Below are 18,366 nucleotides of genomic sequence, written 5' to 3'. Positions count from 1 at the left end.
AATTTTCATTAGCAGACGATCATTTGAAAATAAGTGGGAACCAAATGTACTGCATGTACGGAAAAAGTGCCAAATCTTTTTATCTCTCAGATTCAGTTAAAACTTTCAAAATACATGCAGTTTGGGGCGTAGAAAATGAAAATCCATGTTAAAGTGCCTTAGAATTAATAGTTCTCTAGATATGAAACGTAATCAGAAATCTACTCATTTTTTGGAAATACACTATTCACAATATATATCAAAAACTAACTGTTGCATACAGATTAATATACCATCATTCGATTCCGCGCAAAATTCTTTATAATATCTGTAATTTTCATTAGCAGGCGATCACTTGAAAATAAGTGGGAACAAAAAGCTTGAAAATGGCTAAAAATCGCAAAATTTCACGACTATATATATGGAAAAAGTGCCAAATTTTTTTATCTCTCAGATTCAGTTAAAACTTTTAAAATACATGCAGTTTGGGGCGTAGAAAACGAAAATACATGTTAAAGTGCCTTAGAATTAATAGTTCTCGAGATATGAAACGTAATAAAAAATCTACTCATTTTTTGGAAATACACTATTCACAATATAAATCAAAAACTAACTGTTGCATACAGATTATTGTACCATCATTCGATTCAGCGCAAAATTCTTTATAATATCTGTAATTTTCATTAGCAGGCGACCACTTGAAAATAAGTGAGAAAAAAAAGCTTGAAAATGGCTATTATATATATATATATATATATATATATATATATATATATGAATATAAATTATTATACCACCATTCGATTCAGTGTAAAATTCTTTATAATGTCTGTAATTTGTATATTCTGTATTATCACTTCAGTGGATATGAGAGCAAAAAAATTGAAAATCTCGTAAATTTTCACGACTATATACATACATACATGGAAAAGGTGCCAACTTTTTTCACCTCTCGGATGAAGAGAAAACTTTGAAGAAATGTATATTTCGGGGCGCAGGAAATGAAATTGTCATATAATTTGTAGTTTTTGATATATGAAACATAAAATGTTTCTCACTCCTTTTTGAAAATCACTCTTCAATATATAAATTAAAAACTAACGGTTGTACAAAAATTATTATATAACCATTCGATTCAGCGTAAAATTCTTTGTCAACCTCGTAGGTCTCATTAGCAGGCGATCTTCTGAAAGGAAATGAGCGCAAAAAACTTGAGAAAAGCTGCACATTTTTACTACTTAATACATGGCAATAATGTCAACATTCACCTCTCGGATGAGGAAAAAGCTTTAAAAAACAATCTTACTCTTTATTGGAAAGAATAAATGAATTGATACAAATCATTCAAGTTCTATCAGTTCAAGTTAGTATTAAAGTTCAAGTTCAGTTAGTATTAAAGAAAACTAATAACAGATGCAATAAAATGTTACCATACCTTCGATATAGTGTAAAATTCAATGTAGACGTTGTTTTACTCAAACTGTATTTTTAAACAAACCAATATTAATAATTACTACGCAACCAAATGTTACAGCGAACTAAAAAACACCGTTCCACGCTTTTAATCTCATTATAATAAAAAAATATAAAAAACTTCCCGCAATTTGTTACTTGCCGGCAATGAAAAACTCGCCTAAAATATTAAAACGGCAATAACAGGACTTATTAAACTTACATTTCGAACGGGGAAAGCGCGCGAGAGAGAAGAAAAACACCACAAACTTTTACGGCATCTTTTATAGCTTACGCAGCCAGGAGAACTCTATAACCATAATCCCCAGTCTTGGGAGGACGTAGCGTTTTCCCCTCGGTGACGCCGGCCACACGGGGACGGTTCCCTATTAGCATGGAACCGAAAGTGTGCCGTCTTTAAAAATGACACTATTACGCGTTAATTATCACAGTCGGCGGGCGTAGAAATTCTCTTTCGGTCACCGCTAAAAAAGAGAGCTCGATATCCGTACCGAAGATGCGTCCCGCTGCCAAAGAAAACAGATCCCGGTCTCGAATACAATTAAAACATAACATTAATTACGTCGGGAAGTAGATCGTGTCTTGGAGACCGGATAATTTTAGATATAGATCGGAGTAATTGAGTTTAAGTTACAGCTTGTCGAGAAAACTGGGTTCGAGAAGCTATATAATTCACAATATAAGTATCACTATAAAAAGACATACGAAAATACCATTTACAACTTCTGATCACAATTTTACAAACATCCTGTTATATTTATTCTTATCTATGATGGAACTATAGTCTATCTACTCACTGAACTCACGTCATCAAGATGTATAATGTATTGCCTTAATGTTTTAATACCAGACAATATTGTCGTTGAAGTTGTCAAATGTCTGTAAAATTCTTCTAAGTATTAGCTGCACCGAATAGTGTAACATAACAAAAATCTCTCAAATAAAAAAAAACTATATAATTTTGGATTCACCGAAGAGAAAGTATCTAGAAACGGTCAGTAATTCATTGAATATAAACATTCTTTTATTACTTAATTATTACATTGTTACTAGTTATTTCCGTCTAACCTACAACTTGTCTTTATGATAACTTAAATCTAGGTATATAACTAGGAGGACCCATTGGCCTTATCTCAGTCTATGGTGAAATAAAGTTTATACATATCACTGCTGTATTTTTTATTATACGCACCTCAATATATAACACTACACAAGATCAGGTGGTTTGATTATTTTAAGTCTGTGTCCTGTTCTAGTGGTATCCGAGAGCTGGAATACTTCAATATTCTCATGAGAATGGAGTCTTTACTCATGCCCCATTGCAATTTTCTTGATTTCTTGACTGACTGTGGGTATCTGAAGGTACATCGAGACCGTAATCAGTCCTATACTATTTGGGTGCGCCCACGATACTCTCAGGACTTTGTTCTGAAAAATTTGAATTTTATTTATGTTACTCTTTGCAGAACATCCCCATAATTGAACTCCGTATGTCCATAGAGGTTTCAGTATTTGCTTATATAATAGCAATTCATTATGTACTGATAATTGTGATTTTCTTCCAAATATCAAGATTAATTTCAAGATATTTAGCGTTGTTGCTCTATGGAATGATAGTATTATTTAATGTTATTGGTACCTGTACGGTTTTTTTTAGGTGAACTGCACACGTACAGATTTACTTTCATTAATTCTTATTTTCCAAGCTTGTGTCTAATTATTTATATTGTCACTTGTCTGTCGTAATATTCGTAAGGCTACTTCATTATTGTCTCCGACAGCTATAATCGCAGTATCATCAGCAGATATAGCCATCATAATATTCTCCATTTGTGGTATATCACAAGTGTAGACTAGATAAAGCATTGCTCCCAATACAATTCCTTGTCGTATACCTGCTTTAGCTTCTTTCATTGTAGAGTAAGCTTCTTCGTGTTTAACTCTAAACATTCTAGCTGTAATGTACGATTTTAATAGTTCGGTGTGCTGTTTTGGTACCATTTTTTATAGTTTATGAACAAGGCCTTCATGCCAAACCTTATCGAAGGCTGATGCTACATCTAAGAATATAGCTGAATATACTTTTTTACTTTCGGAGGCTTTTTCAATAATATATGTTATTATGTGGACCTGGTCAATTATTGAATGCTTGTTAATAAACCCAAACTAGTGTGTTGGTATTAGGTCTTTTTGTCAATTATTTAATACAAATGTTGCCACCCATGGCAAGATTCTAATAAGAAGAGTGTAAAGACAACAACAGTTGATGGGAAAAGATAGAAGTTAGAATAACCTTTGACTAGGTTTTCTCTAAGAAGAAAGAAATTCTAAGGAATTGACAAATCGTGGAATAGTGAAGTAGTGTTAGATTGGAAGTTAACTCCTTACTTATTGATTTAAATACTTATTCAAAATTTGACAGTGAATGAGTGAAACTTTCTGGATGCGATATCATGAGGTATTATGTATAATCAATGCTGAGAATATTAAGATAGGGTGATGAGAGTGGAAGATGAACATATAATTCAAATAGGCTAACTCGTATTGTAAGGTGTCAAAGGTTTATGTGCATAGATATGTGTGTAGTTCGGAATATATATCAGCTTTTGGTTAAAATGTACGAAGAAAGAATGAATACTGACTGTTTTGCAAAAACGGTTAATACATTAGGGAGAATGTAGTAATGAATGAAACTAAAAAGTAATACTCTAATATCAGAACGATTTGATAAGAAACCACAGCATCGAAGGAAACATGAACTAAACATAAAATACGTTCTCTAATGAAAATAAAATACATTAGTTAGATGTTCAATTATCAACTAGGTCGATTAAGCCTCCTGGGGATAACATAGATAGCTTAGAAAAAAGTTCAATGTGAATATAATAGAATAACTTAAACGTACGAATTATTTTGGTTGTTTAGTTAATTGTAGTTTAAGTCCTTCGGTAATATTCGCTTTAGATGTTGAATATAATGTTAAAAGAAATTGTATTTTATAACCTAAATCTTTATTTCATTATTTTATTTATATCAGAATATTGTTAATTATGGAAGCAACATCAGGTTAGACAAAAAGCAAAATACATTAGAACCAAAATAAAACAACTATAGTGATTATTGGGAAGATACTCTTAACTTGATCTCAAATCGAAGAGGTTGATCTATAATACAATTATAAAGCCAATTCGGATCAATGGGGTGCAAATATGGGGTTGCACTAAAAATTCAAATCAACTAGTCCAACAACGCTGTCAAAACAAGGTTCCCCGATTGATTACCAATGCCTAGCGTTATGTAACCAACGAAGAACTGCACAATGACCTGGAAATCAAATGGATTTGCGAAGTTATCGATCACTACAATTGCTGGACAGCGCGCAGGATGTCAGGAGATTGAAGCGAACAAAACCATACGAACTTATATAAAGTGTATACATTTAGTGTAAATTATAGCTATAAGTTATAATTTTATAATTGAGGAATACATATTGATGTATTTTCTCGCACTCGTCTTGCTTGTTAATTAATCCAAGTACATAAGAAAAGTAGTAATAAATTAATTGTAAATTAAGATTGTACTAAGCGTACCTAACAAAGATGTTATGAAAAAAATTATAAAAAAACTAAAATGAGTAAAGTGTTAACATTAAATGCGGAAACAATGCACTGTTTCGACGTCATAAATTGTTATGACGTGAGTTCACTGCTTCTTCGGATAGACTAAAGTCAATCAAACTTAAAAAGAGTCAGTTTTCATCAACTTTTGATTAAAATATTATATATTCTGTCCAGTGAACAGTCCAAGTTTCAAAGTGTTAAGTAACAACTAAGTTAATATCTGATTTATCTTTAAATATAACTCATCTGCAGCTAAATTCAGCAATAAATGTTAATTGAAATCAAAGTTGCAAGAAAATGTAATTTTGAACGGTTTCAACACCAAGTTCTCATTGCTTGTCATGCAAAAAATAAAAGTTTTCTGTGGCTTATTGTCAGTGGTGATGAGAATTGGACCTACTGTGATCATCCCACGCATAAAAAAGCATGCATTAGACAAGGAAAGCGATATACATCGACACTGAAATCAAATATTCACGGTCTAAAAACTTTTTTATGCATATAGCATACAATTCAAAAATGGATCGATGACTGGATCACTCCACTCGTTCCATTCCACATACTAACACCAGTTTGAAATGTATAAAATAATGGAAAATGTTGTGATTAATTTATATTTTTTAATAAATTCTAATATCATTAACATACTCAACAATATCCTTAAAGCATTTTTACTTGAATCTTGCAACAGGTCAGAAGTTCAACAGAAATCAGACGAGTAGGTCGGTTGTGATATCATAGGTTGTAAATTTGATGAATAAATCATGAGGGACGTCACGAAAACGATATATAACGCTCAAGGAAGGCATTCATAATGAATAACTTACCAATTATTACAACTTGCTATTATTTAATTACCATAATATATAGAAAATATTTCAAAAATCGAATATGGTGTTACAGCCAAAAAGAAATAACAAAATTATACAACTTATGTTATCGAAATCAGATAAAATATTTTTGAAATACTGATAAAACCAAGGTTTGTTCATATTTCCGTTAGTTTTCATTATTAATAGAATAATATACTTTCATATTTTCGTTTGATATTACAAAAAAAAATAATAAAGAATTTTGGATTTTCATCAATATAAAAAACACAAAATAACTCATCTTCACTTCCAGCTCTTTCCCAGTAACAACAACATTGACAAATTATCGCCGTTACAATAAAAAAGGACGTATATAGTTTGGTTTGATTCACATCGCTATATAAATATATGAAATATATCAAAGTAAATAACAATTGGGAGATATACTTGTTAAATTTTGTAAATACAACCTGTTTACTTTATTAACATTAGGGGACTTATTAATGTTAAATATATTTTAACAGAATCAAAGTCGTCGATCTGCGAATGACATTGAAGGCATCATATTCAATTATATTTATCCCTTACAAAAATAGAAAAACATGTTTAACTTTAACGATAAACGCCTTCCGTTCAAAATTGAAGGAAGTTACATATGGATCAAGTGATTGGTAATTCTGAAACTTCCAAAAGCGTCCAGAGTAAAAGGTCCGTTTTATCCTTAAGTTATTATTTTGACTTATTAATATCAAAACGAAAACAAAAAGAACATGAACATGTTGAAAGCGACCCTGGACAATTTACGAGGCCGCGGTTGATAATTTTTTAACTTTCTGACCAAAAACGGAAACAAATTAAAGCGCAAGCCCAACGTTTCTGTGAATGAAATGCTTCACTCTTCAAAATGATGACGAAAACGATAGACCCTGGCCGTTTTATGACTTCTAGCGATAGGTAGAGCGAGACAGGAAGCTAATGCGTAAAGAAAACTGAAAGTAAATAGTTTCTAACTCTAGTTTAATTGGCTCTGGTGAAAAGAACATGACAGCACAATATATTAACTCTGAACTAGAAGTTCATGTACTGTGTGTCATGTGATGGACACCATAAAAGATATTCTGCGAATTTTAACATTTCCATATCATCAATTATGTAATATGTTTTTTGTATTAAAACTATTACAACAACAAAAATCACGGTTCGGTTACAACATTATATATAAGTATAGTATAACGAAATAATGTCACAAAATATTTCAAGTAAGTTAGTTTCGTAGTATAATAAAATTGCTACAAAACCGATGACTAAATTGCTGGCGCTTAGTCTCATAACATTGTCTAAAATAAAACTGCAATTAGAAAAATACAACTAATTACACTGTCGTGGAGTGTTTATCGTTTGTAACCTCGGCTGTCGCTTTTAATAACCTTCTCAAAACATCGTTTATATAATGTATATTTTATACTTAAATCTTAAATATATATTTTCGATATTAAAAATGTATTTTTTATTGAAGAAATTAAGATATTGCTAAAAATGAGAAGGAAATCGGGAATTTCAAATACAATTCTTATATGCATAATTATAGGAGATCCCACCGAGATTGCTTGACATTCTTGGACACGAACATTACGAGGAACTCGACATAAAATGAATCCACCGAGCTGTCTAAGATATGGCCTTAAAACTTGAAATAGGTCTGTTAAATCACAGCAACTAAACTACACCACCTTGTATAAGGTGTTGCTATTGACTTTAGCTTGAGGTAAATAACGGCTGGGGCAGAAGTCCCGATACTATTTTCATTGCGCGCCATCTTGGTTATGTGACTTTTAGCTCGGTTTCGCTTTAACCATTTTGTGTTTTGTACATTTTATTATGGAAAAATATACGCCACAAGAACTAGCAGAAGTAGTAACAATATTTATTGAAAACAATCGTTCCATTATCGCCACTCAGGAGAAATTGCGTCAAAAATATGCTAATTGTCAAGTGCCTCACAAAACCACAATTTAACGTTTACATGCGAATTTTCGACAGTACGGTACGACAGCAGACAGGCCTCGTTCTGGAAGACAACGAACGTCTCATAACGCTGAATATATGGCTCTGGTGTGCGATAGTGTTGCAGAGTTTCCAGAAACATCAATTCGGAGAAGTGGTTCCCAGTTACCCATTTCTACACGCAGTTTAAGGCGAATTTTGAAAACTGATTTGAAAATGTTCCCGTACAAAATTCAGTTAGTCCAAAAATTGTTACCGAGAGATACTGATCAACGATTTGAGTAGAGTAATGCAATCCTAAGGCTGTCTGGTGAAACTGAAGATTTCTGAAAGTGAGTGACGAAGCAGTGGCCACGTCAATAAATAGAACAGTCGGTTTTGGACAACACAAAATCCTCAATTAATTTATGAAACATCATTGGTCCCTTTTTTTGAAAATGACCAAGGTGTAGCAGTTGCTGTTACGTCGGAACAGTACCAAGACATGCACCGAAATTTTCTTGGGCCTGAAATCGAAGAGCAAGGACCAGAGGACATATGGCTTCAGGAAGATGGGGCCACAGCACATACAGTTCATTCACCAATTTTATTATTGAATGACGATTTTCCACGAAGACTAATTTCGCGAAGTGGCAATTTAGCATGGCCAGCCAGATCTGCGGGTTTAACAGCACCAGACTTTTCATTATGGCGTCTTTTAAAATCAAAAGCTTATGCGAACGAGCCCCAAATGATTCAACATCTTAAAGAAAATATTCGTCACGAAATTAATTATTCCACACTCATCTTGCTTGTCAATTGGTGCTAGTAAGAATTAATTTATAATTAAGATTATATATAAAGTTCGAATGAAAATATTAACTTATATTTTAAGAAGAAATCAGCTAAAAAAATGTTACTTATATCTTCTATTGTTATAGTTATTTATATTTGACTATGACGGAAAAATTTAAAAATTAATGAAGCCTCCAGGTCTTTGATCTTATAGAGCATGATAATCACATATAATGAGCAAAGAAATGTATAACCAGGTATATCCGGTATGGTCAAGAAAAGAAGAATATTGTATAGACAATAGCTGCAGCCAAATCAGATAGCAGACCACAAGACACCAAGACACAAAACTATGGAATATACAATTATCGTCAGAATCAAACAAATATTTATCTCCCATCCAATTTCTCATTCAAAAAGTTGATAAAAAATAATACATGTTTTATACGAATTCGTTCAGTAAAAATAGCTAGGACTACCCAATTATAATCGACATAAAAAGGCGTCGTCCTCTCTGTATATAATAAAGATTAGAAATCCTATAAAATAAAATTTCCAATCTAATTTATTACCCTTCAAAAATCACTTTCAGTTCAGGATCTCAAATTTATTATTTTGTCTATATATTATAATGGACGACACACACGAAGCATTTAGAATCAGCTGGTTATTAATATTACAAAAAAAAACAATTATTTATGGATTACCCTCTACATATTATACTATTAGATTAACCACAGACATTAATTAAATTCAATTAAAAAAAAACTTTAATGACTTTAAAACCTAAAAACGTACTGGATCAAAATGTTCATTAAAACTTTTACAGCAAATAGAGTAAATCCGAGTGTGTGGGTAATATATTCCCATTTTAATTAAATTCCTATAAAAAAACATCAACCGAAAAACACTCTACACCAGATAATTACATGTTTTCTATTTAATATTTTAACTATTTAAAAGAAATTATATTTAAATTAAAAGGAAATACAAATATGTGTGTTTTTATAATTGTTAGTAATTAAATAGGAAGGATAACAACCAGTTGGAGATAGAAGATCTAAAATATAAAATCTAATATGAACCTCTTGCAATATATTACATTTTGTTGAATGAGAAAATACGAGAGTAAATATGTCAGTTAATACAAATGAAAATTTTCATAGGAACCAAAAACTATTCATAATCTTTAAAGTTAAATGAATTTAGTATAAAAAGTCTCTATACAAATAACAGCAATCTATTATAACTAAATTAACAGTAACTAAGTTATAATAGATGTAATAAAATGTATCGAAGTCTAAAATGATTTTATATACTTTTTTTTTATCTATAGCCAAATTAATTAAATCATTGCATGTTAAAACATATGTGGACAAGTGTCAGAATCAACAAGTTATTTGAAGTATGGCTTCTTGACATTAATATAGGGGATAGACAAACAAATATGAACTTCTTGCAATATGGTACATCTTGGCTAAATCTCTTTTGCGTATAATGTGTACGTATGTATTGCTCAGTTTACATGCCAAGTCTTGTAGGTTATGCACTGTAGAATAAAGAGGTGCGACTATCGTGTAACTTGGAAATTGGATGATAGGGAGAGTATGGTGCGTCATCGTTTATACAACGTCGTATTCATTCAGCTGGTTCTCACATTCACATAACATCTCCAGTGATGAAGTTTATACAAATACTATAACTAGCTGCCAAACACTGTTACAGTCAGAGATAAAAGTTCTTCCAACACACAAGTAAAATGAGTACCAGAATATCATCAAACATAATCACTGGGTAGCACAATCCCCAGGCCTCAGCATAATTGAACAGTCATGGGGAGTTTTAATAGTAAGCAAAGAGTGAGGGTTACATTTGCACTGAAAGCAATTGGCGGTTGTTTTGGTACACTTCTTAAAATGGGACAACATTTTATTGAAAACTATAAACAAAGTCTACTAATCTATTGAAGAATTGCAGCTGTTTAGAAGTAAATGGTGACTGAATTCCTTATTAATAAATAAATATTGTGTATATGTCAGGAAATCATATTATTTTGTTCATCACCTGTATATTGATGAATATAAAGAAGCAAAATATACTGTAAAATACACCAAATAATTAACTGGGGTCACTTTTAATCCCTTAAAAACGATATTATGTTTTGGAGGTTCAAGAATCAACAAGTTTATGTGCTCCCACAAGTTCAGACATAAACAAATGATAGCAGTTTTAATTAGTCTTTAATTACTGCAATATCTTGATACAAATATTCAAATTCTACTAAGCATAATTTAGCATCAATAAAAATGAAAATATATTAGAGTTAACGTAATTCAATTAAATAATGTTAGTTCATCAAAATCGAGCTCTATACTATAATTAATTAATAATAGTTGCAATAAAATGTTCGGTGTGTATTTACCGTACCTTTGATATTGTTTAAGTTCCAGTATGTATCTTAACTTGTCTTATTGTTTATTTACAGCATCATTAAAGCTTCAAATATTTTTGGTATCAGAATCAACTAGTTGATTGAAGGAGGTTCCTTGAGATGAGAAATTAGTAATAATTTTGGATTAAAATACATTATTGATGACAATTATTTGTTTTTTAAAAGGTTTTATTAATTAATATGTTTGTGTCTTGTAATAAGAAACCTGGAGCAAAATAAACCACGCTACTGCGTTGAGAAGCAACCGGCAAAACATACATGGTTAGAAAGAAACTTGAATTTGCGTCTGTTTACTGTCGACGACGTCTCGCACTTTGGTTGATGATGCGATTATTCGAATATCGAAACGTCGTGCAGGGAAAAGTGCACGGCCAACTTCGAGACCCGCTAATGGACAATTACGACGCCTGGGCTTATGTGCCAACAAGTGTTTTTGTTTTTTTTTTTCGATTTCGCTGGCAATTTAAAAATATTCGCATCATCAATCAACAAGTTACTGTGCTCCCGTTACTTCGTGCTCGAAGCCCGCCTCTCCCAACCATGGAGACCAGTGAGATCCGTCGGTTTCGGTTCGGTAAACGAACCGGAAACAAGCCTAGAGCAATGAGGCACCAAATAAATCCAAGCTTCGATCTAACTGCACATCATCGACACCAAACGCGGAATGATCTCAGACAGAGTGACAGCGACAGCAACAGAGTGGAGAGAAAAAAAAACTGATATTCGGCCGGCATCATCGGCGGCGAGTTGCTTCCTGATGGCCGTCGTCGTGTTGCCGCCGTCGAGGACGTATCGTCCGCGTTTGCTTGCGCGTCGCGACGCTCATACCGGTCGTCTCGATGCCTCGCACTGCACTGGGGACGCCGACCGTGGACGCTGACGCCGCCACTACCGTCGCCGCCGCCGCCGCCGCCAATTCAATTTGGCGGCGGCCCGCGCGCCCTCTCGCGACACTTGACGCGCCGACCGGCGTGTCTTCGAAAGAGCGAAGACAAATCGTCCAGGATAATACCCGAATTTGATTTGGGATATTTACACTGGGCCGCGTATTGTCCCGCAAACAGAGTTGAGCAAAATACTTGCCTTCATTTTAATAAAATTTAAATTAAAAGACACCATCTCGCATGTATTTTTTTTATATATTATGATTATATGATTTCAGTCGTATAATATAACTATCCTGGCATGTAGAAGATGAAGTGATCTTACTATACAACTTCTAATGTAAATCTTATTCTAGATAGTATTCTAACTTATTCTAAAAATTATTCTAGCTTATTCTAGAGATTACTAAATCTCACTCTATGTATCTATTAATCAGTTCGTATGATAGTTTACGTTGGAACCTACGCACTTCACTGTCATTGCGCATATTTAACTGTTTGGCGAATGCATTGGGATACACTTATAGCCTTTTAGAGTACTTCGCACTAACACTCCGAATCACACTCGTTATGGGTTCTATGGGGACAACACTTTATTCTGGAATCTCTGGAGGATATCTATGTTAGATTTGCTAGTAATACCCCACAGTTCGATACCGTAGGTTCAAATGGGCCTAAGTATTGACTTATATAGCAAAACCTTGTTATCCAATGATAATTTAGATTTACGCCCTATCAATCAGTACATTTGGATTAGCTTAAGCCCAAGCTGTTTGCGTTTGGTAACTGTATGTTTTTTCCATGTCAAACCTCGACCAATGCATAGATATTTAGCGTTGTCTGCTTGCGGAAGTTCTTCTACAAAGGGTGAATGTCTTATGTAGATTATGTCCCTTTGATGATGCGTCACGTTGTCAATCACAATCCGTCCACAAAAATCGACTTTGTTAAGATGAAGTTGGAGGATTTTTTTGCCTGATATCGGATCCTCGTTTGATAATTAAACCGCCGTATCGTCAGCATATGTTGCAACAGTAATGCTTCTTCTATTGCTACCTTCTCCACCATATTCTCCAGATCTGGCCCCCAGCGACTATTTCCTGTACTCAGATCTCAAAAGAATGCTCGCTGGGGAGAAATTTTCGTCTAATGAAGAGGTGATCGCCGAAACTGCGGCCTATTTTGAAGCAAAGGACAAATCGTACTACAAAAGTTGTATCGAAAAGTTGGAGGGTCACTATAATCAGTGTATCATCCTTGAAGGGAATTATGTTGAATAAAAAAAACCAATTTTGCAAAAAAATGTGTTTTACTATGGTAGGCCGGGGACATTTCAATTGACTTGTTAGTAAAAAAACCAATAGTGATAATTGTTACTGAAAAAAATATATCAGTAATAATATATAGTACTTACAAGGAAAAGCAAGAAGGGAAATAAATTTTTATATCAAAATTGCAAGAAAAACTATTATCTAAATTTGTTCAATTTCTTAATAATTATACGGTAAATTATTTCTTAACGATTACAAGTGTTTATTTGTTTTTCCTTAATCTTTCACTTTCCAGAACTCGTATGCTTATAATCAATTAACAATATATTCAAAATAATTGTAAAGAATAGCAAAATATGCCAAACAAGATGTGTGTTTAATTTTTTTATTGTATGTAATTGTTTTTATGAATTATTTGTTGTTGGTGGATAGACATATTATTTCGTTTTAATTCGTTTCAAACACAATAATTCTAACTCATAAAAGTACCTCACTAATAAAATTTATTATTCTGTTTCGACAAATAGGATTCTAATAGAGGGTGGTAATGAAAAACATGTATATTTAAAAATTGAGATAATAACGGACCATTATATTTAAAGTTGTAAAAATTTGAATAAAATGTTATTATAACGACATTTTATAATAATATATTTTAAAACTAAAGTAATAAAAATACGCATTTTTTACTTATCTTTAGATGTTTAGATAGATAAATAGGGACAAATTATATATAGCATATTTAAAGTTTTTTTAGTAATGCGTCGTAGATATTTGTGGCGTTAAAACATTACAGTGTTGCCGCATCAACTTTAAATTTTAATTCAGTTGGCTTTGACATACAAAAAAAATTCTAATCTAAATAAAATAATTGAACAAAAATGTTCTCAAATATAATTTATTTTAACATTACTTACAAACTTTCAGAGGAAATGTGATAATGATGTGCAATGCTGGAAATTCCTGAGACCCAGTGATGAGAGTGGTAACAACTAAAGGTATGCACATAATTAATTGAATATAACTATAGAAAATTGTATTATAGGGCGTGAATGATTTGTGTGAACAGATATTATTGTAATTGTTGAAAATTGAACATAAGCATTAGGTTAGAACATACGACGAGAGAAAGAATACTAACTGTTTTGTAGATATGGTAAAGGCATTAGACAGAAATCAGTGAGTAATTTTACCAAAAATGATGTACACAGCTAGTAGCAGAAGAAATAAAAATACAGTGATACCAAGATGACTTGCCAAGTAAAAACACCATCGAAGAAAACAAGAACTAAACGTAAAAAGTTAATATGCTTTCGAATGAAGGTAAAATTGTTTCCTCAGATATACAATTGTTGATCAGGTGGATTAGGCCTCCAGGATGATACCACTACATAAAAAAAAACACGCCTAGAGACTCAACCTCATGGTTGGTATGGAAAAGAGTAAAATGTAAGCAAAAGAAATATAACCTTCAAACTATTATACCTGCATTTTTATTTGTAGTTTTAAGTCCTTCGATATTATCTGTATTAGACTTACAATAAAATTAAAATAAATTAGATTGGTGTTCAATTATTTTATTTAGATTAGAATTTTCTTGTGTCAAAACCAAACTGAACTGAAACTCAGAGTTAATTCGGCAACATTGCAATATTTCGACGTCACAAATATCCATGGTGCATTACTAAAAAAACTTTGAATAGACTATACATATAGGATTATTGTTCAATACAACAAAATATATGGTTTGATGGGTAATTATATTTTATCACCCAAATAAAATCTAAGTTACTTGATCTAAATTACTGCTAAAGATCTATCCACGAAATAATGTTTGATATCTGACTTCATTTTAATATGTTTCACGATATTTAGCATCTCGTTTTCAAAGTTTTACAATGGAAAGTTGATAAAACTTTAATCATAAGTCATTATTCGAATAAATTTTTTGAAAAAATATTATCAAAACTTTGAAAAAACAGTAATTTTTTATCTATGCATATTTTTTACATATAGATGGTGACAATAATCTAAGATTTAGTTAGCAACACAGATTTTAACAAGGAAAATTGTCTGGAAAATATAAAAAAACGTAACGATGTTAAAACTGAATGTTATTTAACACGGCGGTTCCCAAATTTGATTCAATAAAATAGTTACATTACGTCATAAACACCGAATAAAACCACTACTGAATGTTGAAGATGTATCGACGAAATAATATTTGAGAATTGATATTTTATAGCATTTTAATAAGTTTCCAGGTACCTACCTTTCCGTTTTTAAATGTTTACAAATGAAAGTTTATAAAATTTCAGTCAAAATTATAATTGTTGTAAACTAGAACTGTAGAACTAATTTATTACTTTAAAATTTACGGTTTTTTTTTCAGTTTTAGCGGGTCGCCTGCAATTAAGCGATTTGTTGTCGTTTATTCGAAAATTTTCCTAATTACGGTACCTGAAAGCCCTGAAAACGAACAGTACTTTATCACGCATTTATTATTTAGCTTCTTGGGTCTTCATTGCTGAAGTATAAAGTAAGAGTCTCGTACTAAATGGACGACAGTTGAGCTGTCTAGTAGATAGTCAGTTGTCTATCTTAAGAATAATCATGGATCCCACTTTTCGCGATATAGACTACCAGTTTTATATTGATATCTACATTATGGTCGAGTATCAACCGCGATTGTTATTTACGGACGCTAAAGTACCGCCTCTGGCCAAAGAAGTGCCCCCCTGCCAAAGAACGGAGATAATTCTGGACATGCCGGCATTGCCGAATGGGGCGGTAGTGCGTAGAGGGTGGAATGTGGCCGACAAATCTCCTTACTTGAACGTGTTCAGCAACTCGCTCTTATGTGCCAGAGTCGCGCGCCATAGTAGCACGGACTGTATTAGGGGCCTTGTTGGATTCACCACCGTAAGTTATCCGTTCGAACCCCACGTGCTGGGATGCCAATAATCGATTATATTTTACAGGGGTTGCACTGCTGGGAGATCCGATGGCCCCATAAACAGCGTAGTCCTTTTCCTATCATCGGAGTCGCAACCAAGCAGGCGCCGCTAATGATCGAGAGGACGGCGCCGGTGGTGGGCACGAATCCGCACTCCTGGGGCGTCGATATCGAGACATGCACCGCGTACCACAACGGGCACTCCTGGCGGTACCCGGTGTTACGGAACCCGGATGACGAATTCATTTTTTCGGATATAATCATGGTCCTTCTGGATATGGACGAGGGCACGCTCAGTTATGTGGTCGACGGCAAGAATCTCGGAGTGGCCTTCACCGGTTTAAACAACAAGACCATATATCCGATCATCAACATGGCTAACTATTATGGGGTCGCCGCTATTAGATATGCTGGGTCCCTTCCAAGTAAGTATTTTTTCAGACGATAAATATTATTTTCTATTTTATATTTTTTCTGCTGCCTATCCATTTTAATTTATTTTCTATTCTTCTATTAGATTTTATTCACTTTGTGGATGTCCTCTAGAGCTGTTTACTATTAGTGTTTTTTGACGATATGGCTTCTTCTAGATGTTATGAGGTTTTCTACATTTTCCTGTTTCATTTCAAGTTAATTACAGCACCACTTTGTTGCGATCCAACATAACTTCAGTAAAGGACGAATCAATTACATTTAATGGACGATTACGACGCTGTTATTCATTGTCAATTAAAGCCCAAAACGATTTTAAAAAGAAACCAAAATTGTGATACTGACAAAAAACCTTCTCTTACTAAAAGCAGGCGCTTTTATAATTTCATTTTTGTTTGCTTTGCAGAAGGACCTCCATCCCTAAAACTTTTAGCGAGAGCAGCTATCCGCAATGCCATTGGGCTCATGAATATCGTAGAGGACTCTAAACATCTCAATCTGCCAGAATCTTTGGAGACTTACGTTAGTAGGCCCGGACTGACCTACCCATAAAGTTATTATTTATTGACTAACCTACTATGTATTTAAAATCATAGGTTTTACATAAATGTTACAGACATTCGCATGTTTAAATAATAGATCTTAAGATATTTTATGAAGCCTAAATATAACTATAATTAATTAATTGGTAAAATAAACGGTTTAATGTTATTATTCGTTGTTTTCTTGTGCCAACTGTACTAATAAAACTAAACAATTTACACCGGTATTGCTCTCAGGTAGAAAAATTCCGAATTTTTAGAAATATATCGATATATCCGAGAAAAGAATTTCTTTTTCCTTGTTTCACAAAAAATCTATTGATATTTTATATAAATTGATACTATAAACAGTACTCCTATTTAGAACAGTTTATGATAAAAGCAAATGAAGTATATATTAATGATACATACAAATTTATTTATTTTATAACGCCGGCTACTTCTTTATTATAAGAAATTGTCGGGAGAAGACTAAAGAATAAAAAAAAACGACACATGTGTGCTTTTGGGGTCACTGGACATCCCACTAATTTTTCCGACTATAGTTAGGCTGAACCAGACAAATATTAATATTTATATTATTAATAATTCATCATTGTTGGGATTGCCCAATTAAAATTAGAAAGAAGAACTAGAAATATTAGAAACTTACGTTACTAGGCCCGGATTAACCTACCCATAAAGTTATATCGCATTAGGAATCCTACAATGCGTTTAAAATAGTAGATTTTGTATAAATATTACTAACATACACACACACACACACATATATATATATATAACAAATCTTAATATATTTATATATATTTTATATAGTATATATATACAGTTGTAAAATAAATTGTGCACTTCCATAATTTGTTTTTTTTGTGCCCACTGTATCAATATCAATCAAGCAATTTACACCTGTATTAGCCTCTTTGATATTTCGTCGATTTCGATATAAAAAAATGGATATATTGGAAAATTCATTATTTTAATTATTGTAATTAAATATTCGAAATTCAAGTTACAAAACACTATTTTTCAAGTATTTGATATACGAATTATAAAATACTTTTAAGACGTGTACTTACAATACATCATTTTAAATGTTTCTCATTTTAAAATTCCTCATTTTTACTATTTTAATGAAAACTTCTAATTACAAATTACAAAATACTGTCT

The 18,366-nt window shown here is 32.6% G+C and overlaps 2 protein-coding genes across 2 annotated transcripts in view; one reads left to right on the top strand and one right to left on the bottom strand.

The window, feature by feature from the left end:
- LOC143199320 (CUGBP Elav-like family member 1) overlaps window positions 1-18,366 on the bottom strand; it is a 631,257-nt gene that overhangs the window by 405,812 nt on the left and 207,079 nt on the right. The window lies entirely within an intron of this gene.
- LOC143199879 (SPRY domain-containing SOCS box protein 4) lies at window positions 15,883-17,209 on the top strand. Its single transcript, XM_076409999.1, has 3 exons — window positions 15,883-16,191; window positions 16,251-16,650; window positions 17,064-17,209. Exons 1-3 carry the CDS (start codon window positions 15,883-15,885, stop codon window positions 17,207-17,209), a joined length of 855 nt encoding a protein of 284 aa, XP_076266114.1.

This window comes from Rhynchophorus ferrugineus, unplaced genomic scaffold (assembly GCF_030347505.1).
Source record: "Rhynchophorus ferrugineus isolate W39M unplaced genomic scaffold, kcgeb_rfMv2 rfM7, whole genome shotgun sequence".
Taxonomy (NCBI): domain Eukaryota; kingdom Metazoa; phylum Arthropoda; class Insecta; order Coleoptera; family Curculionidae; genus Rhynchophorus; species Rhynchophorus ferrugineus.
This window is presented reverse-complemented; position numbering and strand designations above follow the sequence as displayed.